Source organism: Haliotis asinina, chromosome 5, assembly GCF_037392515.1.
Source record: "Haliotis asinina isolate JCU_RB_2024 chromosome 5, JCU_Hal_asi_v2, whole genome shotgun sequence".
Taxonomy (NCBI): Eukaryota; Metazoa; Mollusca; class Gastropoda; order Lepetellida; family Haliotidae; genus Haliotis; species Haliotis asinina.
Genome location: NC_090284.1, coordinates 28,123,985 through 28,148,848, shown reverse-complemented (window position 1 = coordinate 28,148,848; position 24,864 = coordinate 28,123,985). Strand labels below are relative to the sequence as shown.

At 40.7% G+C, this 24,864-nt stretch overlaps 2 protein-coding genes across 2 annotated transcripts in view; one reads left to right on the top strand and one right to left on the bottom strand.

Moving 5' to 3' along the window:
- The window catches only part of LOC137283401 (E3 ubiquitin-protein ligase MGRN1-like), a 34,181-nt gene extending 9,968 nt beyond the window's left edge, over positions 1–24,213 (bottom strand). The window contains exons 1-12 of the mRNA XM_067814866.1: positions 24,014–24,213; positions 22,502–22,620; positions 18,997–19,085; positions 16,508–16,651; positions 16,087–16,204; positions 15,735–15,798; positions 13,834–13,994; positions 7,949–8,173; positions 7,725–7,833; positions 1,482–1,563; positions 571–783; positions 327–417 (exon numbers count right to left, since the gene is read on the bottom strand). Of these exons, the coding sequence (XP_067670967.1) occupies positions 327–417; positions 571–783; positions 1,482–1,563; positions 7,725–7,833; positions 7,949–8,173; positions 13,834–13,994; positions 15,735–15,798; positions 16,087–16,204; positions 16,508–16,651; positions 18,997–19,085; positions 22,502–22,620; positions 24,014–24,104 (1,506 nt within the window). The 5' untranslated portion in view covers positions 24,105–24,213. The remainder of the gene's footprint in view (positions 1–326; positions 418–570; positions 784–1,481; positions 1,564–7,724; positions 7,834–7,948; positions 8,174–13,833; positions 13,995–15,734; positions 15,799–16,086; positions 16,205–16,507; positions 16,652–18,996; positions 19,086–22,501; positions 22,621–24,013) is intronic.
- The window catches only part of LOC137283640 (SPRY domain-containing SOCS box protein 3-like), a 445,038-nt gene that overhangs the window by 201,716 nt on the left and 218,458 nt on the right, over positions 1–24,864 (top strand). The gene's annotated exons all lie outside the window — the stretch shown is intronic.

Sequence of the window (24,864 nt, the reverse complement as noted above, 5' to 3'; positions counted from 1 at the left end):
CGTTTGAGGTTTTGTTACACACAAAGTGAAATGGATATATTTATTGGCACAACCAAATAAGAAATTGTATCAACAATTTTATTACTTATTTATTTATTGTATAATATGCCAACTCTAAAATTTCAAAGCGAAAAGCCATTTGGCAGCCACATTCTATCTAAGATCAAGGTCTTTCCTACAACTTCTGTAGTGTGTTATGTGACAGATTTGATGAGGTGTGCGGTTCCTGGCAAATACGCCTATATGGTTTTGCATGCTTTGACTGTTAACCAATCAGAATTCAACAAATTTATATTTATAAATCTTCATGTTGATTAGATATCTACCTTTCTGGCCTGCTTGTCACCTGTGGCCATCTCCCGTGGATAGGCTGTGTCCTTCACCTGGTTGTCCACTCTCTTGTTGGATGGGTAGTACCTGAAGCAGCACAACCAGCTACAACTATGGGCAGGTTTTACCTTTGAAATACAGTATCTGACACCTACTCCCAATTAAATGTGTTAATGACACTACAAGATTCAGGAAACACACTTTGATTACTACAACAGATAAACATCCAGTCAAACATACCTAACATCAGGTAGCGGGGGTTTCTTTGGGGACCCTCTCTTCTTGTCTGTTTCGAGCTTGTTGTCCGACATGACAACCTCTGGAGTGACCCTCCCCTTCTGTCCATCTTCCTCCTCCTCTTTCTTAGCTGGCGGCTGCTTATCATTGATATCCCCTACCTCCTTGTCAGGGTCCATCTCTTTCTGATACTCAATAGGGGTCATTTCGGTGATCCTGTAAAACATGGCACAATAACACACTCTTGTATGAGAATGCTGTAGCGTCATGACATATACATACATCTTAATACACATGTCTATTTTCATTTACAAACATTGTTTTTTCATCTCTGACAATACATTATATAGTTGTTTTGAAAGGGCACAATAGCAATTCTGTTATGACCATTGGAAGATATAATCTTACTCTGTGTTGTATCAATAGAACATGGGTGTCTCATAATGCAGGGGTCATCCATGGATCAACCCCAAGACCTGCGCTATGTCAATGAATGACTAATTATGGGTATGGATCAGGTGGCTTTCCAATCAGAGTTCTTATGCCTTATGTTTGTTTGTTGTCGCTACCACTTCACAGACATCTGAGTTCATCTTCTTACAGAGTTCTTGCTCTTCAGAGCAATGAACATTAAACAACCAATAAAAAGAGAAAGGAACCTTCTCAAGTTAAAAAAGAATTGGTTCAAACGACAGAATTACATTTCAGAGTGAACTCTGAAAGCTATTTTGAATGAATCTAAAAACAGAGTAAAAGAAAGTACTGGAATGTCTCAAGATGGTGTGTCAGTACTTCCGAAGGTCTGTCAGTTGCCTCTTACAACAACTCTTACTGAAGACCACATCTTTACAGGGTCCAACAATGTAGTGGTGAGTAGAGGAGGAGCAGCTGGGACAATGTTTCAATGTACTTACTGAGACCCCTTCTGTATCTTCTTGGAGCTGTCCATGGTATATACTGTGTTCACAGGGGGCACCATGTGAAGAGGTGGACCTCCTGACAAACAGAAACACCAGCATTAGTCCTAAAAGACACAAAGTGAATTCATGCTATGTTGAAACCTTCAAAAGAAACACATGTTCTATCAGCTAATCACGTGACAGTCACGCTTACATGAGACTGCAACTGCGCATGCTCAAATCAGTGCAAAGCTGTGCTCTCGTAGAGATCGGACATGTAAATCTCAGCTGGAAGAAATAAGTTTTCACGCGAGATTATGTTAACTGATTAGCAGCTTATGGTTGTATAATTACAACCCAGCTTCCCAAAACATCACTATAATTAGTGTTAAAACAACCATTATTATCTGTAACGGCAGAACTTGAATTTGTGCAATATTAAAACCTCCTGTAACGGAGGCGCGATAATGGTGGAGGCTTGTTTAATAACAAGTCCGTCGGCAGACAGTGATCACTCACGGCAACAAAGCAAGTCAAAGTCCAAAAACAAAACTGACTGTAATGGTAAAAAATCCAGTCGTGGGAAAGTACCACCAGATAGCAATAATGCTATTCCGGGCCCCAGTGGCCAAGCAGTTGAAAGTGAACCCTCTCACAATCTGATGTCCGAACTTGTGGCCGAAGTGAAAAACATTCGCCAAACTATGGACACTAGATTAGGTGATTTTCAGGAACAAATAGATTTGTTCTATTATGACGGTGCAGAAGACCAACCATATGGTCAACTTGATGAGGATGAAGAAAATGATTATATTGAACCGAGTCAGAAAAAAACCCATGAAAGTTCAATGAGTGTACGAACCGAAACTGGTTCTGTTGGAATTGCAAACCAGTTGCTGGAATTGCAAACACACACCCTGCGCATGAGCAGGAAGTGGCTATGCCGCCTTCCGGTGAGGAAAATGTTGACGAGATACGATTTTTGAGTGCTGTCCTTTCTCACTTGCTGCTTGAGCAGACTAACGGTGATCCCATCGACGCAAAATTGGCGGACCTTGTAACTGAACCCTTTGAGACAAAACCGGACAAATCGTCCTTATTGACAAAAATTAAATCGATCAAAAGGCCTGGAAATTGTGATGGGTTGAAAACTTCCGAGGTAAACAAACTTCTGTGGGATTCTATAAACTCCAGAGCGAGATCTATGGACTGTAGAATGCAAAAAGTTCAAAATGGCGTGGTAAAAGCTGCCACATGTGTTGTTGCTACACTAGAAGTGCTGATGAAAAACAAGAAGGATATCCTTCCTCCTGTCTACTCTGATATAGTGAACAAGTTATCAGATGCATTGACTATGACCTATTCTAAAAGGGAAATCGTTCAAAGGCGGAAAGAACTCATACGACCGCATCTGAATTCTCAGTATCGACCCTTATGTTCTCCAAGTGCACCCACTTCATGTGACTATCTGTTTGGTAATGATATTGCTAAAAGTCTAAAAGTCATGAATATGGCCAGTCATCTTGGAAAATCAATCAGCAGAGGTCGTGGATATCGCCAGACTGCCCGCTATGTGCCTTATAACAACCAGTTTGGCCGCAGAGTCAGAGGCCGTGGTCATGGCCGTTTCCCACCTGGATATTTTTTGGCAGGGGACCCCCACTACAACAGAGGTTTCGAGAAGAAAAGAGGAGGGGGGAAGAACTAGCAGTATTGACCCCAATGAGTGAGAGTGAGGACTCAGCTCAGGTAGGTCAGTGTCATTCCTCAAATTCAGAAGCTCACTTTAAAGCAGGTTCAATAGCTCTGTGTTTATCGGAGTGGGAGAAGCTGACCCATGACAGGCATATTCTAGACATTGTTTCAGGACTGAAAATAGATATGATAAAAGACCCAACACAGTTTAAAGAGCCAAAACAAATCAATTTCAATAAGCAAGAAAATGAAATTGTTCACAGAGAGATCAAAGTCCTAAAAACAATTGGTGTCATTGAGCTGGCAGAAGAAACTGATGACCAATTTATTTCAAATATTTTCATTAGAAGGAATAACAAATATCGTTTGATTTTGAATTTACAACAATTGAACCGGTTTATAGAGTACCATCACTTCAAAATGGAAAGCCTAAAAACAGTATTGCATTTGTTGAAAAAGAATATGTACATGGCATCAGCTGATCTGACACATGCTTATTATTCAGTGAGTGTACATGAAGATCATAGGAAATATTTAAGGTTCAGATGGCATGGGTACTTGTACCAATTCACATGTATGCCAAACGGGTTTGCTTGTGCCCCTCGTATATTCACAACGTTGCTAAAGCCAGTATTTTCACACTTGAGACTGCAAGGTAATCAATGTATGGGGTATATTGATGACACATATACTCAGGCAGAGACAAGAACTGAATGCAAGGTATCGGTAGAAGACATGGCAGGGTTGCTAAAAGATTTAGGCTTTACAATAAATCACGAAAAATCCAATTTTGGACCTTCAAGGAGAATGAAATTCTTAGGCTTTATTCTGGATTCAGAAAAAATGATAACAGAATTACCAGATGATAAGGCAATACACATTGCCGAGACATGTTCATCGATTCTCAAGAATACTCATCACGCAATAAGAGATATAGCTAGACTACTAGGATTGACTGTCTCGTGTTTTCCTGCTGTAACATTTGGTCCGCTATACTATAGATCTCTTGAAATGGAGAAGACAGCAGCTCTAAAACACAGTAAAGGTGATTTTGATGCAAATATGTGTCTATCAGCTGAATCTAAACAAGAGGTAATTTGGTGGAAGAATAATGTTTTAGGATCGACAAACAGAATTGGTCCCTTCCAAAACCCTGATTTTACACTGACTACTAATGCTAGCCAACAAGGCTGGGGGGGCAAATTTAGGATACAGTGTTGGAGGAAGATGGTCCGAGGAAGACAGAGGTTATCACATTAATGTGTTGGAACTTAAGGCGATCATGATGTCACTCCAAGCCCTGTCACTAACAAACAATTTCAATGGAAAACATGTCCATGTGCTTTCAGATAACACTACTGCTGTTTCTTGTCTTAAAGCTATGGGAGGTACAAAATCTGTCGATTGCAACAACATTGCGAAAGATATCTGGTTTTGGTGTATGGAGAGAAATATTTGGCTCACTATCTCTCACATAGCTGGTTCTAAAAACATAAAGGCAGATAAAGCATCCAGACAATTTAATGATAGAGCAGAATGGTCTCTGAATGCATCAGTATTCAAGAAAATTATTCAGCATTTGAATGTAAACCCTACAATAGATATGTTTGCATCACGGCTAAATAGGAAATTATCAAGGTTTGTTAGCTGGAGACCTGAACCAGAGGCAGTTGCAGTGGATGTATTTCATGTGTCATGGACAGAGGAATATTGTTTCCCCCATTCTGTTTATTATCAAAATGTTTGCAGAAGATTGAAGCTGATAGAGCCAGAGCAGTGATGGTGGTGGCCTACACAAACTTGGTTTGCTCATTTATTGCAATTACTGTGTTGTAGAAACCTGATGCTGCCTGTGCGGAAGGACCTTGTAACCAGTGTGGAAGGTCTGCCACACCCCTTAGCCAGGAGGCTGAGACCGACAGCCTGCCAACTGTCCGGTATTGCTTCACACAGAGAGGAATTTCTGATGAAGCAGCCAAGTTCCTTGTCAAATCTTGGAGAAAAGGAACACGCAAGCAGTATCCCAGTTACCTCACTAGATGGAGAAAGTTTTGTTCTCAGAGGAAAGTTGATTTCAGTTTGCCATCTTTAGCAGATGAGTTAGATTTCCTACTCTTGCTCGTCCAGGCTGGACTGAGTTATAGTTCTGTGCATACTGCAAGATGTGCCTTATCTACTATTGTACTGCTTAATGATCAACCATGTGGTAGTCACCCAGTGGTATCTAGGTTTCTTAAAGCTGTTTTTCAAGAGAACCCACCAGTACCGAAATATTTGGAGGTGTGGAGCGTAAACGATGTTCTTACTTTCCTGCAAAGTTTGCAAACAATGTCTATTTCTTTGAAAGGACTGACTATCAAACTAGTATTGTTGATGTCTTTGACAACTGCCCAGAGAGGTCAGACCTTACATTTACTGAGCATAAACAACATGACAGAGGACTCCGACATTACTTTTCACTTTGCTGATTTAGTTAAGCAATCTAAGCCTGGAAGACAGGCAAAACCTTTGGTTCTGAAGAAATATTCAGTTGACAAACGTGTGTGTGTTGTCACTGTTCTGAAGAACAGCTGATTTAAGAGGTTCTGAGAAAAAACTGTTAATTACAAATATCAAACCATATAAGGCTGTATCACGGGACACTGTATCACGTTGGATTAGGACTGGCCTGACTCAAGCAGGTATTGACACTAACATATTTGCTGCTCACAGTACTAGGGCTGCAGCTACGTCAGCAGCACGGCAGGCCTCTGTGCCGATCAGAACAATACTTGAAAAAGCAGACTGGTCATTTGAGCATACATTTGTCAGTTTCTATGATAAGACAATTGTTTCAAGAGATAATAGTTTTGTTGAAGCAATTCTGCAAGGGACTGACTGGTCCATGTATTGAATCAGTGCTTTTGTGAAAGGGACAAAGTCTGCAAGTGAAATTTCTCTTAAATGAATGCTTAACTTGTTTCGAGAAGTGTTCTATTGCAAGTGTTATCTGCAAATGTACATTTAAGGAAATGTGCATGTATTTTATTTGAGAACTTATAAAATGGTTTTCCAGTACCACAGTTCTGAAGTTATCAGGCAATATGCGAACATGCGAGTTTTGTCAGTGACAGGTCGTCACCATCAACATACTTTTTCCATTTCCACAGACATGTATTAAAACATTTCATACTTAGCAATGAAATCAGTAATGCTACACTTTCTTGAAAACTTTGTTTGCATATCTGCAGGTATGAGACCAGTGCATATGTTATTAATGCAGACCGGAGATGCTTGTAATCACAAGAAACATCTCTTACTCTCCGATTTTGATTGCAGCGATAATCCTTGTATGCATCACTTGTGTTTTGTTTAAATGAGTCACCTTCGCCATCACTGGAGGAAAATTATTGAATCATTTAACCTCTGATTTTGCAGGGTTTTTTTAATCGTGTTATTTTTCAACTTTAAAAGTTGAATTTGCATTTTTTGCAAAATCCATACCATAAGAAATCAGAATCTGCAAAGACATGTTGTGCCTTGCATATCACCTTACAGGATGCTATTCAATGCGTTTTCAATTTGAAGTCTGTGTTCTTTGATGCATGCATGCACAGGGTTGGATTTACACTGCTTTTGAGTGGCATAGACAGAGAGACAGAGAGAGAGCACACCTGCGTGTGTGCGTGCTTGTTTTGCACATGTTTACATGTTTGTTTTGCAAGTGCAGATGCAGGGTCTGCAGTGCAAACTCTTTATTACATGCTGAAATTGAACTGTGGGACAATATGTATGTATTTCTGATTGATGAAAATACCAATTTCCTGCCTGACTAAACCTAAATACATCATGTTGTAAGTGCTATATCCAACCAGTAAAACCAAACAATCTCCATTCCTGTTCTCAAAGCATACTCGGACCTTGTTGTATCGCGGCATTCATGGTATAGCGGCAAATTGATGCTTCCGGTTTTACGTGCTAGACATACTTCTTACAGGTGATTTTATATGTAAGTCAACAGCCAAACATGAGTGGCTTGTTTACTTTTTTAAAACTGGCAGGTTGTATCGAATCCCTGTAAGTTTTATCCAGTCGAATTATTAACATTAAACTCTGGAATCTGTTTGACCCCATTACAGAAATACCTGCCATAATATTTATGCTTCATATTGACCCTTCCCACTTCATCTGTACTATGCCACCTGCATATCCTTGTTGCCAAAAATACAGCGGAAGCGATGTCATGACCTATATTTAGCTCCTGGAGAATGAACTTTATTGTTTACAGGGATATGATGGAGTTCTCTCCTTTGGTAAATGTTAATCAGCTCTGTTCGTCTAATGGCTTTCGCTGAAACACTATCAAAGTTTAAATAATAATTTTGCCAAGTACCGCGATACAACGAAGTCGCAGGCTATTAAGAATGTTTTTCTCCCTTAGGAGTTTAGAAAGTGCTAAAATGAATAACAGTAAAACAAAAATCTATTCTCCACAATCTGAAAAGATCTGTCAGAAGTTGCCTATGTGCAGAATCTGCAGCAGCAGTAGCAGTATATAGAGATACATGTGGAGAGCCATCTCACCTTCTCCTGGTAGTGGAGCACACTGGCCATTGAGTGCTTCTATCAAGGTGACTGCCTCATAACCTGGGGGAACACCTTCCTGACTCACTGGGTTCTCTTCAGGCTCTCCCTGCAATATTAGTGCAATACCTGTGTGGTGAGACTGTCTTGAGTTTCACTTAAGTTTCGACACATTTTGACTCCAAATATCTGATGTGTTGAGTGAAGTGCTATGTTGATCATACCTGGTGATGAAGTATAGGTGCCTTCTTCCGCATGGCCCGTACCTGCAGCAGTGCCCGGAACTTGACTCGACAGATGGGACACATACTGGCCTGATAGCGTAGAGACTCGGCACAGGCGCTGCACAGACACAAATGTCGACACGGCAGGATTAGTGTGTCTCGCATGTCAGACATACAGATGACACACTCCGCCCCGCTGTCTTCCAAGTCATCTTCAGGATCCAGCTGAAACCATGTCCTTGTGAAAATTACAAATCTCAGGTGAAAACATGCACTGGTACTTGTTACTAGAGGAAAATACAGAGATTTCAGGTTTACTGGTTAGATATCACTGGTAAGGTTGTAAGGGCAACTGATTACGGACATCTCGAGTTAAAAAATGCTACTTGGTATTTAATGTCAATACAGCAGTATACAACAGACAGACAGACAGACAGACAGACAGACTGACACAGAGAGATGCAGCAATGTCTTACAATTAAAATTAACTTTTATGCCAAACTGAATGAGAAATTATGAGATGATCCCTGTTACTTCTAGAGGGCCAGAAACAAAGCACAGGTATGTTCTTTAACCATATCAACTGGCTGTGCAATCATAAATGAGGCAAGGCTCATTTCAGAGGTATTTTCAGAATAGGTATAGAAGGAACGAGAATCACAGATATAACTAGAAGACAAAGTCATCAATACCTCCCACAATGGTAAAACACTCTTCATGAGTACGTCAACTGGTTAAAACAATGTCAAATGTACAGTTTGCTGTACTTCAGTAATGTTGATATAGAGTGGTACTGTTGACTTATGTCACTTGGTTCCAGGATATCATAAAGTGAAAAGAGAGCACTGAAAGGTTTTAAAGTCCTGCTCCAGAAAGGATCACCACCACCAATTTCAGTCAAGGTCATATTTGTTGTCATAGAAATGCAAAAAATATTCTATCAAGAAATCCATAACTATCAAAAAAAACAAACAACCCAGTTCACCATCAGCCCAAACTACGTGCAAAGTTTGGGGAGGAAATAATAAATGGTTTTAACGTTCAGCTCCAGATAAAAATGTAATTTTCTGAATAAAATTGACATTTTATACTTATCCTCACTCATGCTTATTGCTTATCTCCTCTTCCCTGGCGAAGGTAGTGGAATACCTGAAATCCCTTGAAGTTCCCTTCTAAAAGAAGTGGACATAAAATACACTCACCCACATGCAGCTTCCCCTTTCCCTCATAAACGGTCACCTGACCAACCATTCTTGTTACTCTCTCCTTGTAAATCGCCCGACATGAGAATTATTGGAATTCAGCATGCCTGTGATGGGCGGCTGGGAGGGCTTTTATCATGAGTCAGCATAAGTATAAAATATTAATTTTATTCAGAAAGTTACAATATTTTTCTTCATCCTGACTCATGCTTATTGCTTCGGTGGGTCAGGCCACGCTGGATTCTGTTGGCTGTCAAAATTACATCAAATAATGCGCCCCCCCCCCCCCCCAACACCATGTTTGACTTCCAAAAGCAGCCCTCCATTATAGTTGATAGCGAGCAATCCACATGTAGGGCTAGGGTAGAGGCCAAGGCTCTGACTTCATGTGGGTTGATGAAACACGATTTCATCAACCGAAACTTAATCTCGGTTGACGAAATACGTGCTATATCAACACACAATAGTCACAAATAAACAAACTGTGATACATACACATAAACCAAATACGACATAAATATAGTTAAAGGACCGAAATAGTTAAAAAACTTATTGCCGTAGTGGAGACTCCAGGTAATTAAAGCCGCCCTTGTCGGGCGATAAGGACAGAGTGACAAGCATGGTTGGTCAGCTGATTGTTTGCGTGGGAAACAGGGAGGCTACATGTGGGCGAGTGTATTTTACGTCCACTTCTTTTAGAAGGGAACTTCAAGGGATTTCAGGTATTACACTACTTTTGCCAGGGAAGAAGAGATAAGCAATAAGCATGAGTGAGGATAAGGAAAAAATGCACCCAGACCAATTTCACTTGAAGTCAACTTTGTTGCTATGGATATGTGCCTTGAACTCCCTCTAATTCTGGGTACAAAAAATCCCCGCCTTCTACTTGACAATTTGTAATACACAATGAACTGATCCATTTACCTTTATGAAGCACAAAACAACCAACAGACCAAACAAACTGTATTGGGTTACATGCTATCTGCAAAAGCAGATCACTTCATTCGCATTGCACTAAAAGACACAGATGGAAACAAGTTTGGAGTTGCACATCTCTGAGTGTTGCCAGAAACAAATATGCAGTATTTTAGAAGATACTTTATACTTATCTTGACTCATGCTTATCATGCTTGTCTCCCTCTTCTATGTGAATGATAGTAGTTCCCTTTCAAGAGGACTTGTATATATCCTGCCATTATCAGTCACATCACTACCATGCCACTCTCTCTAATAATAAGTCAAACACTTAAATATGCTGTGAAATCTAAATCTGCTGCTCTGTCAGCCCTTGACGGCTCCCACCCTAAACCATATTGTTGTTCTTGAGACTTCTGTAGACTTATCTGTAGACAAGGAGATGGATAGGCTCTTCAATTTTCAACTCCTTGTTTTCGTCATTTGCAGGTAAATCTTTCATGCTCTGATTGGATGCAAGGATAAGTCTTGTGAATCCTCCAGTCTGTGGATCATTGAAAGTGCTAGGGCGTGTAACTGTCTGGTTGACCAGGTAACTGATCCTTTGCAATAAAATCTCATCTAAGTCCTTGATACTGCAGCATGGTGACTCGTGTCAAAGTCAATTCGTCCAAAGTCAAGTGCATGTATTTCAGACATCGGAGCGGTTAAGGAACAGAGTTTTCTGTGTGAGTAGCTTGAAGGCTGCCTGCTCTAGAGGCTTGTAGCCATCACTGGTGAGATGTTGTAGGACTATGGACAGATTCAAAGCAAGTGCATTGAATTTCTTTTGTTGATCTTCCAGCTTAAAGGAGTGTAGTACAGAAAGTAGGTTTGTCACTTTTGTCTGTTTGATGCAATGTCTTCATTAGATGACTGTACTCATACTTGCCAGATTTGTAGTTAGGTTTGAAACTTTCAATTGTCTTGTCTACCGCTGGAGACATAGGCATTCCACCACTTAAAGATGAGTTCCTGTCTCCAACACTTCTCAGTATAAGTAAACTTAGTCTCTGTATTATCATTTACACTCCTCTACTGAATCTAACTAACCCTCATAGGAGGTCACCTCAGGTGATTTTCAAAATTGACCAATCAGAACACAGTTTACCAAATCTTTTGAACTTTTACCTCAAAAAAGGATATATTCAAGGATGTCAGCTTGTGGAAATATTGGCTATTGGTAACCATGTCATCATAAATCCCTAAACGTATATACTGCAAGTCAAATATCTGTGTTTTGTGTGGATTTTAGTTGGTTGGGGAATCAGTGTCAGTGACCAAACCCAAAACAGAAGTTTCTCCGTACATATTTTCTTGAGTCCTGATGAATGGAGATGTGCACATATGCATCCTGCAGGTCTATGCTGGCCAGGTAGTCTGCTGGCCAAACGAATTGTCAGAGTGGTGGTTGGTGGATCATCTTGAACCTTTCACATTTGAGATAGTCTATGTTGAACTTTTTCATACTGCATATCAGTCTTAACTCCTCCGTGGAGTTCTTCTTGGGTCCTAGGAAAATTGGGAACTCGAAGCCTAGAAGATGGTCTTGATCTAGCACTTCTGTGGCATTCTTGACTAGCAGAGAGTTGATGGCCTCCTCAAACTTTCCCACTTGATTGTCTGCATAGCTGGAGATTAAAGGGCTGCAGGTCAATGGTGGTGTGGCCTTCAGCTGTATTTTGTAATGTTCCAGCAGTATCTGTGAGACATAGTCGTCCTTCAGTATTCCCCATTTTTCCCAGTATTGCTGTAGACATCCACCAACTGTTGATGGTTGTACAGGAACAGCTGAAGGTGGAAGAGTCTAGTCATTCCAAACCCAGTCTTCAATGTCTAGTCCCTGGAACCGCTGGCAGTGCATCCTTTCCCAGAGAAAGTCCTGGTGTTCCTGGATGGCTGACAAAAAGAACTTTTCATTCTCCTTGACTATCAGTCATCTGAGAACTTAGACTTGTTACGGTTTCTTTGTGAGGTCTGTCAGATGAGGTTAGCTAATGTATCAATCGATATGAACATCACCACCACCATTGAGTAGTGTGTGACTTTCTTGATTCCACTGCCGAAAACAGTAACAGAAGCTTGGTGAATCTTTCACTCAAAGAGCACGATGACAGAGAAAATTGTCTTCGCAAGATAGTAAGACCCCCTGATGAAGAGGCCATGGGTTCCGAGATAAAATTCCGATCCCTTGTGTAAGTGAGTAACACTGAGAGGAACATCCTATCTTCCTCTGTACCTGGGTTCTGGATCTAGTTGGACCGAAGACTGTTCGTCTGGTTTTAGTACCCAGCTATGCAATCTTTTAATCTTGAATTGTTGATGATCTTGTACTCCTCATCCAAGTCCTGCACTTTCATGAACAACTCCATGTGATACAGTGGGAATCTTCTTGCATTTATAGACTGCATATGTTGATTCTAGCATTTAGTTGGTTTGTCGAGGGCTGTAATGAGACCCGCAGGCACTCTTGAAATCAGATAAATGAGCGGGATCATGAGAGTTGAAATCTTTATCTGTTGAGACCATTTGCGATCCATGACATGGCCTCAGCATTGGAGAAGGCAACATCACCCTCTTCATCTGGAAACATTCTAATGTTTCCTGGTTCGGCTGTCATCGTTGAGTTCTACGGCATAGTATTTTCCTCAGCAAAGTGACGTTCTGTGAACTGACTCATCAATGCCCCTGGGTCTGCTGGAACTGGTGCAGAGTCGATAAAGCATTCGAGAACACTGAGTTTCCTCTAATTAACACTGAAGCTGTGATGATGACACGAGTGTTGCCGTCCCTGGTACCTGACGTCTGCGGAGCTACTGGAAGGTCTTCATTCACCTGAAGCGCTGATAAAGATGACAGAGATGGAGATCTCGCTGGCAATAGACGCTGCGATGCTCTGTTGACTTCAAGCAGCAAAATAGGAGGGTCATTAAATATGTCAACTTCGGGAGGAGGTACAATGTCTTCCTTGAGCGACCTCTGATGTGTAGTCTTACTACAGTGAGACGACTTCCATGAGGACCTAGATGTTGACGACTTTTTCTGTAACATGGATGAAGATGACCACTTCTTAGATGTGGCTAAATCTAAATCCTGGACAGGGATAGAGGCCTGTTTATCACCCAAGACTTGTGAAGACCTCCTCACCCTGTCCTTAGTAGGTCTATGGATAGAAAACAAATAATCATTAAACTGGGAGATTGAAAAACCAATACAACAGTTGCAGTGATGGCTGGAAGAGCAATGATTAGCACTTGAAGGACATGGGGGTGCAGATCAGACGCAGACAGCCAGACGGATCAGACATTTCATAAAGAGTAAACAAATGATGAAACACATCATAAAATACGTAAAATATATTATTTTGACAAATTTAGATTTACAATCAATGTAAATACAGATCAAAGACCATATACAGCAAAAATTTGGGTATAGCGATCAAAATTAAAAGGATATAGTGCTATATAGGGACTCCCGTGCTCACAGAAACATCCACCACAGCGATGAAGGAGAGAGTGACAGGCACGGTTGGTCATGTGACTAATAATTGCAGAAATATGTAAGCGAGGCAACTCATGAGTGTGTGTACTTTAACGTCCTGTTGAAAGGGAACTTCAGGGATTCAAGTGTTCCACTAACATTCACACAGGAGGAGGAAACAGGCATAATAAGCATGCAAAATTGCCATTTAATGATGACCAGTATACATACATTGACAGAATCGCTTACTTTTGACCTCTCCATATTCTTGTTCTCAATGCCGTAGATTTCCTGAAGTAAGTAGGCAAGTCCATCTACAAATTGTTTCTGTTTGAGAGGCTTGATGTTGTATCCGCCCTCTACTCCCTTCTCCAGCATGGCGTATGTAATGTGGGAGTGTCCTATGTGTTCTGTAGCAAAGGCATATACACATTCAACAACAAAGTGCTTATCCTATTGCACATGTAATCTCACATTCAACAACAACAACCTGCATGTCCCATTACACAGGGGCACACACATTTAACATCAAACAACATGTCCCATTACACAGGGGAACACACATTCAACAAATAGCATGTCTCATTACACAAGAGCACACACATTCAACAAACAGCATGCCCCACTACACTGGGGCACACTCATTAAAAAGACCCAGCATGTCTCATTAGGCAGGGACACACACACATTCAACAGACCAAATGTCTCATTACACGGGGGTACACACATTCAACAAACAGCATGTCTCATTAAACAGGGACACACACATATCTGACTCAAATATCTGCCAAGTTTTCCTGTAAGATACTAAATAGTTTTCATAACACAGGGGTACACACATTCAACAGGCAGCATGTCCCATTACACAGGGACACACACACATTCAACAGACAGCATGTCTCATTACACAGGGACACACACACATTCAACAGACAACATGCCGCATTACACAGGGGTACACACATTCAACAGACAGCATGTCTCATTACACGGGTACACACATTCAACAAACAGCATGTCCCATTACACAGGGACACACACACATTCAACAGACAACATGCCGCATTACACAGGGGTTCACACATTCAACAGACAGCATGTCTCATTACACAGGGGCACACACATTCAACAAATAGCATGTCTCATTACACAAGAGCACACACATTCAACAAACAGCATGCCCCACTACACTGGGGCACACACATTAAAAAGACCCAGCATGTCTCATTAGGCAGGGACACACACACATTCAACAGACCGAATGTCTCATTACACGGGGGTACACACATTAAAAAAAACAGCATGTCCCATTACACAGGGACACAAACATGTTCAACAGACAACATGCTGCATTACACAGGGGTACACACATTCAACAGACAGCATGTCCCATTCAGGGACACACACACGTTCAACAGACAACATGCCGCATTACACAGGGGTACACACATTCAACAGACAGCATGTCCCATTACACAGGGACACACACAGGTTCAACAGACAACATCCAACATTACACAAGGGTACACACATTCAACAAACAGCATGTCCCATTACACAGGGACACACACACATTCAACAGACAGCATGTCTCATTACACAAGAGCACACACATTTAACAAGCAGCATGTCCCACTACACTGGGGCACACATATTTAAAAAAAACAGCACGTCCCATTACATAGGGACACACACACATTCAACAGACCGCATGTCTCATTACACAGGGGTACACTCATTCAACAAAGAGCATGTCTCATTAAACAGGGACACACACGCATTCAACAGACAGCATGTCTAATTACACAGGGTACATTCATTCAACAGACAGCATGTCTCATTAAACAGGGACACACACACATTCAGGAAACAGCATGATCTGCTGGATGCATAGTTGTTGCTTGTCAGCAAGAGAATTTAGTGTGTCAGTATCAGCAAACATTTGGGTATAGGGATCGAAATTTTTTCTGCTACAGTGTGTCACTGTAAAGCTGAAAATGTCTTAAGGTCTCAAAGCCGATATATCAGATTTGTGGCTCATTACCAGACAATGTCAACAATTAAGTAAAGCATCTCCTCAAGGTACATTTGCCACCAAGGTTGGTACCCCTTGGTTGTCTCCCATTCTTCAAGTGCTGCACAATACTAACCTTCCTCCTCTGCTGTACACTGGATGACAACTGGGATGGCATCTTTGTCCACACCAAACACCCACTGAAACAGCATAAACTCAGCTATCACAAAGATACACTGACACATCAGGACACTATAGTAAAACCATGGCACAGCTGCTAACTGAATACACTGACGACATAGTTCAATGATCTCAGATTTCCACAAACAACTACTGGAAACAATACTGCCTCTGCTTCTAGTCAACATCTCATTAACCTTCAATCAAGGTGCTCACTACTGTTCGAAATACATCTGAGGACATTACAGATCCCATTACACAATGCTTAGTGCAGAATGTATGCATTGTCATTAGCATATGGTCCTTACCTCCTCATCACTGAACTTGCTGGGGTCAATGATGTGATCAGCCTGACTGAAGATTTGTCCTGCTCCCTTCTTGTAGTGGTATGTCTGTGAGCTAAGTGCTGGATCTTTGGGGTGGTACCTGTGAGAAGACAGCTTACATCAACATCAGTTGGACTAAGAAAATCTAAAACAATACCCTGAAAACTGGCTCCTTAAGGTTCTGCTATCATATCAAAATCTGAATACCTTTCACATGCCATACCTTTCACATGCTATGTCATGACAGTGATTGTCATACATACAAGGTCCAGACATTGGTGCCTTGAGATTTAGGGAAGATTCCAAAGCTTTTACATTCACCTGGAACCATGAATGGTCCATTAGGTGAAAATAAGAGTACAGGACTGGTCTGGAAATTTAAAGAATGCAAAGTATCACATACGAAATGTGTCCGCCACTAATTTCCTCTGTTGCTAGGTAGTAGACAGTGATTGCACAGCGACAGTCAGAGTCGAACGTGAATTCCAAGGTATACTGAGTCGAGGCCTTCTCCTGCTCCAAGGGAACCTTCTCAAACACAGGAGATCTGCAAGTACACATTCTGAATGTCCTCAAGGTTCTCTGGTAGGGTGTAAGACACTTTACTACAAGAGATACAGCTCCTATCTACAAATACATCACTTGAGTGGTGAGGATGTTTCCCTCCTTAAATCATCTTCAATACAATACCTAGCAACAATATAAATAATCACCATATTTTGTACAAATATACATGCATAAATGAAAAAATGCAATTGCACAAATAAATACAGGAACGCTTTGATAAATTGAATCCTTCAATTCCTGTTTTTTTTTAAATTATATCTTGAGTTATCACATATATATTTTCATGACTTTAATCAAATCTTTTGAACTACTACAAGGGATATTTAACGCAAACCTGCTTTGGTCAGAATCTTTAATTTTTCCAAATGATAAGCCTATAATTCATAATTAAGCAGGATGTTTTGATCATTTGCAAATATTTGAAAATAATGCAATTACAAAGCCTGATTCCTGAGATTTAACACACATAATGTTTCTACTTTGTTCTGACAAATACATGATTGACACCATAACTGCCATAATCATTTTCAGACGTTTATGACACAATCAGACTGTGCCATTGCAAAAGAAACACAATTCATGACTGAAAATGAAATTTTCCCAGATACGTAAGCAGAACATGGCAAGGAATTTTTGAGAGCTGCAATTTGCTGACAATAAGAGTTTCACTAAATACTGGTATTCCTTTATTACATTTGTGATAACATCATTGTACTTCATATACATGATTTGGAACAATGCCGAAGTGATGAGGAGAAATACCATACAGTTGTAGCTTCATCATCATCCACAAAGCAGCTTGCTATTACTACAACTGTTGCCACTTGAGAAACGAAGAATGGGAATTATAACTATTAAGTTGGGTGATGAGCCTATTACTCCCTATAGTGAGTGAGTGAGTTAAGTTTTACGCCGCACTCAACAATATTACAGCTATATGGCGGTGGTCTGTAAATAATCAAATCTGAACCAGACAATCCAGTGATCAACAACATGAGCATCGACCTGCGCAACTGGGAACCGATGACATGTGTCAACCCAGGCAGCGATCCTGACCACCCGATCCCGTTAGTCGCCTCTTACGAGAAGCATAGTCGTCTTTAATGGTAGGCATGGGTTGCTGAAGGCCTATTCTACCCTGGGACCTTCACGGGTGCTCCCTATATATAGCTAGGGGTGAAATGGTATACTGCTGTATTTGTAGAACTGCAGCACAGTGGAAGCCCTCCATTCCATCATGCTCTCAATATTGGCAATAGAATTTGGTCCCGGAAGAATTTATGATCATTTGCCCTCTAATCCAGCCTATTCAATTTTTCGGCACAATAGTGACTGCCCAAATGACTGTTTGTACAGTAGTTAATGCTTACAAAACCGGCATCTGCTATCTTGGCTCTCCTGTTGTTTAGCTGAGTGTGTATTAACAACACATTGGATTACAGTTAAGTACGGTGGTTAAGCATAAGTAGGTGAGGCAAATTGGTGAGTGGACATGCCACTTGGCAAATTAAATTAACTGGTGTCTCCCAATTTGTCAGTTGCCCACTGTTTTAATATGGCTAGACCAGTCAAGTGGGCGAGATTGGAATTAACTCTTGAACAGAAAATTCAGTTGATAACAGATTTTGATGCAGTTCCTTGGCCTACTCAAAATGATATTTGATACTACACTAAAGTACCAAATTGGCAAGCAAACAGCTTTTTACATTTTGAGAAAGTGTCAATTGAATGAAACTAGATTTGGAGAAAACATCAATCCTGACACAAAATGTGTGAATGAAAAAATAAATTTGACATAATTGTTTTTTGATTGCCTGCAGTGAAAACCTGAAGATTTCTGACAATATTTTAGCCATATAGTGACTATCAACATGTTGTTCAGTTTCATGGCACAGGGAACATCATTTTTGGGTTTAAAAGGGAAAAGTTTGCTAAACCGGCACGTTTGCTATACCAGTACACTTTGCCGAGTCCCAACACATGCTGGTTTAGAGGGATTCCACTGTAATGGCCTTCGGTCCTGTATAGCGTAATGGAATCTAAAAATTCGTTATTTTCAGTTTACGTACCTTTTCACAGCTTATTAAAGATGTCTAGAAATAGAATCATGTCCAAATCTATGCATTTCTAGACGGAAGTAAGTTTGGAATTGCCTTGAATGTTGTCTACTTAGACCTACAAGTCAGCAAGACATCAGTACCAGGGTTCCTTTTTAATTTATTTCCAAAAAAAAAACATATACCTACCATGGTGACTGTACCATTTCACCCCTACATACAGCGCATACAGTCTCTCTTCAACACCTATGTCATAAGAATAACCAACCTAATCAGTCGAAGAGTATCTTTCCGGATGTAGACCAGGCTCTTGAGGGTTTTAGTGGGTTCATTTCCACTGGGTACAGGGTAGGGAAACTGAAATATTCAATCATTAATATAATGAATACAAACAGAACTCCTCCAAATAGTCAACAATCTTGTCATAAGTTTCAAATGATACAGACATATGTGCCCATCACATCAAATAGGTTATAAGGTAATACAATTTTGTGAATATAATTGATATTTTACACTTATCCTGACTCATGCTTATTATGGATATCTCTTGAAGTTCCATGTACAATACACTCACCCACCGGAAGCTTTCCTTTCCCACCAATATGGTCATATGACCAGCCATGCTTGTCACTCTCTCTGAAATCTCATGAGCCCGATATGAAAATTACTGTAAATTCAGAGTGCCTGAGAGGGGCGGTTGGGAGGGCTTGACGCCATGAGTCAGGATATTTACTAAATCTTAATTTTATGCGGAAAATTACATATTTTTCCTTATCCTGTCTCATGCTCATTGTGCTTACAGAATCCACCTGAACAGCGTTGAGTCAGGCCATGCTGGATTCTGTTGACTGCTAAATAAGCACGTCCTGCACTCCCATCCTTCGAGAACCCTAATGGCAGTAGTTTGGTCCTGTTCTTCTAATATTCATCTGTGAGATAGGGGGGATCACGTCTAGTCGAACTTGTCTTCTCCTGAATCATTCGTTGACTGGAATGTGATGATATTTATATCAGCTAGTGACCTGCTAGTGTCTAATGCAACTGTATGTCTAGATTTCTATCAAGAACAGTAGTGTCCCATCTTCATGAACAAGTATCTTCCAGGTGGAGGTCAAGTCGTCGACAATGTCGAAGAGTAGATATGGTCTCAAGTTGTCCAGCAGAGTTATCTGATCTGAGGTGTTGAAAATCAGGAACTGCTGTAAAGAACGTAGTTATAGATGTCCTCATCTGGTCAAATCTGTTAGTGGTAACAGAGAGAGTAGGGCTCTATCTATCATGGCTTGAATTTTGACAGACCGATCCTCTGGGACGACAATGTGGTTCAACAAAGTGAGGACTCGAATCCCAAGAAATTGAAGATCTTACTGTGGTTTGAATCCCAATTTCCATAAATTCATGAGCCATCTGAGTTGAGTTAGCATCCTGATGGTGAAGTCTAACTGTTGTCGAATTTGACTTGTCTTGTGATGAGCTTGAATGCTGTCTTCCTGGTAAAAGGCGCTGTGAAGTCCTTGCCGATGTCGGTAGGTGATGATGGGCTTGGTGACCCAAGTAAATAGCCATGAGGCCGCAGATATTCCAGACTGTTGAATAGGAAAAGCAGATATTTCCTCGAGTCCAGATGTATCAGAATGTGCAGGTAGGCATCTTGTACTAGTTGTAGATCACTGCTGACTAGATAATCAGCTGGATGGATGTGATACCGCAGCTTTAGTAGATGGATTATTCTGAACCATTCTGGTTCTGGTTGTCACCCCAAGATGATGCTCATAACAATCCTTGCAGGTTTAGCAGATTCAATCCCCTAGACGTTGAGGATAGATACTCCAAGATGAATTGTTCATCCTTCTGAATGGTGAGTACAGAGGGCATCATCCTATCTTCGGGTTGCTGAACTTGGAGATGAGAGCCTTGTTGATAGTCCTGGATTGGGCGAGTCCGAAGAAGGCATGTCGAGTGATTGTATCCTTTTGAGCCAGTCCCTTATCCTTCACTTTGTAGTAACTCTTGCGCGTTTCACTGATGAGTTTGTAGCCCTCATCTTTGGCCACCTTCATGAAACTCTCCATGTGATGTAGAACAAATCAACGAGTGCTGAAGGCAGGAATATGTTGCCGCCGGTACTTTGTTGCCATCTGGAAGGCTGCAGACAAACTTTCTGGGATTGTATTGGCACAATCAGAGGAAATGGCAACATGTTGATGTCCTTGTTACTCATCTTATAGGTGAGAGCTTTGTTGGAATCTTGACTGTGAGATGAGGTCCACTCGTTTGTAATCCACAACATGATCTCTGAGTTGAAGAGGGATTCCTCTGGTGATGAGGATCAGCGACGTCTATCCCTGTCAATCGAATCCTGTCTTTCCGCGAATGCATTTGCGAGTAAGGAACGATGTCCATGCAGCAAACATCAGTGTGGTCCTCTAGTCTGTGGATGGAACAACTGTCATTCGGTGAATGCCTTCACGCCTACCTAAGTGGACCTGCATTCCATGACGAAGATGAATGATGACGGCATCTCTGATGAAAGGTGGGATGCAGACAGCGAACGGTTGTGGCAGTAGCCGGATCCGTGCACATGAGCACTTGGGAGGTTGATGGAAGGACCCTCATGCAGACTGCGACAAAAGATACAGCCATGATTTCCATAAACAGGAGCATGCATACAATACATCCTTTACATTTGACAGACATAATGCAGTTGATGAACGTCACATACAGTGAATGTAGTTGTAGCTGATGACTGACGTGTCTGTTCCTCTTCAAAACGGCGATCCATCAGATTCATCATTTGACTGTGAGTGGTGAACTGCTGCATGAAGAGGCTGGTGTCCAGTGGTGGTCCATTCACACAAGGATCTGACGTCTGTGCAGAAAGTAGACTCTCTGAGCGTTTTAGTGTTGCTGTTGATGTAGTTGATGAAGGTCTAGCAGGTGCTGAACGCTGATCAGAAGTGCTGATGATCTGTACCTCAGGAAATAGTCGTGGAGGTTCATTGTAGATCAGACTTTTGTCCGGAGGGATGATCTCATTGCTGAAGGACTTTGTGGAAGATGTTGAGTGTAGTTTCAGTACTGATCTAGCAGCTGAAGACTTAGTTTTAGACTTCAACTTCTTAGGTTGAGATGATTCCAATTCTGACAACGTCCTCTTCTCTGATTGTTCTTTGATCTACACAAAGTCCTGCTGGTATCATTGACCATGGCCCCGGCGTACATCTGGCTGATCATTAAAATCATGAATGTCAGACGGGATCAACATACAGTTACTAGACTCAGAATCAACCGATTTATTAGACATGACTTGAGTGAGCCTACTTATTTTTGTCCTTAGCACGCCTTTGAACAGTTCAGGGTAGACTTTGACGACACTGATTCGGACAACTGCGTATTCTGAAAGTGGCAACACTGACTCCCATTAAACATCTCAAGTTGCAAACCAGATAAGGGCTTTTGAGATGACCCCATCTTCACAACACATGCTTGTTGATTACCTGGCTGCTCTACCAACAAGAGGCCCCCCTCGTACAACATAGCGAAAGGTGACAAGAAAATGATTATCGTTTGTTAAACAACTTTTTTTATTCAGGCATCCCAAATAATGAGACACATCATCAGAGTTGGTCTGTCGACTTCATGTGGCTGCGCAAATTTTGGTTTTGTTGCAATTATTAGATTTTGTGTTAGTGAGCAATTCATCGGTCTCAAATGGAATCAAACGGACTGTACAAGATATTAATATGGAAGCAAAGAGCATCAGGAACACTCACCGGCACTGGCTTGTTGCCAAGGAAGTTGAGATCTTCATTTTCACCAAAGAGATATTCACCAGGCTGGGGTGAGTCAAACCTCTCTCCCCCCATAATAAAATGACTCCCAAAGTACTGACCTGACAGAAGAAAGGTAACATCAATACATCAGTAAAGAATATCACATGAATACAAATTGCCTGGTCTATGAGTGCAAGAGTTTTTTCCATTACAAGCTTGGACAATGACAACAGGTTTGCATAAAGCTGATAATTGCCCAAGTAAGTAGTACATTACAAGTTCATCAAGTCTAATTGTGTTCATACAGAAATAAGAGACATTCTACAGTGTACTCTGTCAATAATAATGCTCTGACCAAATACAAATGCCAGTTTGGACAGAGTGCTGGTATAGGCAGTTTGCTTCTGTTGGAGGCACACACCGAAAGTTCACTGGCATACTTTCACTTTGGTGAGGGTCAACTCACATCTTTGACGTTTTGACCACAGCGGTTTGAATCTCTGTTTGGTGAATAATTTTCAAAAATATAAATCTAGACTTTTGCAATCCTATAATGTTTTTAGATGCTATCATTTACATATATTTCAAATTTGATCCAAATTGGTAAAGAAATGGATTTTTTTGGAAATTCCCATGCTACACTCATTACATGAAATACACAAAGGGTGACACTCACAATCCTAGAATCATGATCGAAAACCGCACAGCCTGACTATTTTAAAGTGCGGTTCAATCAAACCTTATGTTTTTCACGAATAAAATGTGTTCAACTTGTAGGTCAGTCTTTCACCTCCCTTCCCATAGTTTTCAATTTGTCTACCTGCTTGTCATATTTGAATGCAGTTTGCTTGACTTGAACTAAAATGACATGTTGTATTTGTTGAAATCTATGGAGACGAATGCATCACCTGGGCCTCTATACGAGGGTGTAATCCTGCTCTATAACAACTAACACGAGAACACGGTATGTCACTTCTCCCGCTTGCCCTGGCTGACAAGACACAAAATGTTCGTTGCATTGGAAACCAGCAGATGACTGAACATTTCACAATAAATTTGTGAAAGGAGAGATGATATTTATTTATGGAATTACTATTTCGATTATCTGCTGATACGCAATAATGTACATGATCATATTTTGCTTTCATATCCCGAAAACATGTTACACCATGGTAGGGTTGAACCCCCTAGTGTTACCTCTGAATCTGCAGAACAATGAATATGGGGGAATGGAAGGAACTCGAATTTCGGTTGAGGCAGGGAAATCCAATGAATCTAACTCTTAAGTCCTAAAGCTTCCTTTGCGCGGTTTCTAAATGCTGACTGTTTCGTTTAACGACATGAACATATTAGCGGCCAAGTAAGCTCATATTGTCAGTGCCACAGAATCATCAAGATAGAATGTATGCTTCTTGGGTTTACTTCTCTTATGTGACTGTCATCCAACATAAACAGGAAATCTTTTAAACTAAGCAAAGCGAAAAGTTCTCTGAAAGAAAATCGCGTTCTTACCAGTTTTAGGTGGATATCTGTAGGCATTGCTAGCCGCTATGTCCACAGATTCCACCCCTGTATTCCTTCTGGAAGATAAAGTGGCTCCCATTTCCCCGATCTAGACTGTCATTTTTACTATCACGAGAACTATTCTACACTGTCTCAAAACATGGCCACTGATGACGTCACGGGCACTGGCTGCTCTATAATTTACCAATAGTATTAACCATACAACTACTTTTTGTGGAACAAGTCAACTGCACGCCTACATCCAGATTTATAACGTGGAAAGGTCGATTAATTTTGATGATATTGCATTGGGAATTAAGTTAATATACAGGAAATGGCACGGGGAACAAATATTTTCTTTTCACGTCAAAATACAGATTTAAAATGATTTCATTCACTAATTTGTTTCTTTGCTGTGATTACAATCGCTGGGGTGTTTAAACTTGATGTGTGTAGGTATCAGTGTGTTTATTTGAAAAAGACTGCCTAACTCTCTAAAACTGTTTTTGTAAATTTATTTCATATTTGTAGATTGGAAATGTTTTGTTCCACAATACTAACAAATGAAATGCACAATGGTTTAATTGATAAAAGATCCCAAAATCAGCAACTGAATACAGGTTTTGTAATGGTTCGCTTTTTTTTGACTAGTGTCAAATAATATATATGTATAAACTGAACTGATTTTCTGTAGCATTGATCCGTTGCATAAATAATCAATACTGGCCACTTTTGATAAGCCCATTATATCGTTGCAGCAATGAACACCCTCTACCATCCTTGTAGATAGAGACATTTGCTGTTCCACAAGTTATGTATTATATTGTCTGTGCAAAGATAACACGTTGTTTATGTTATTA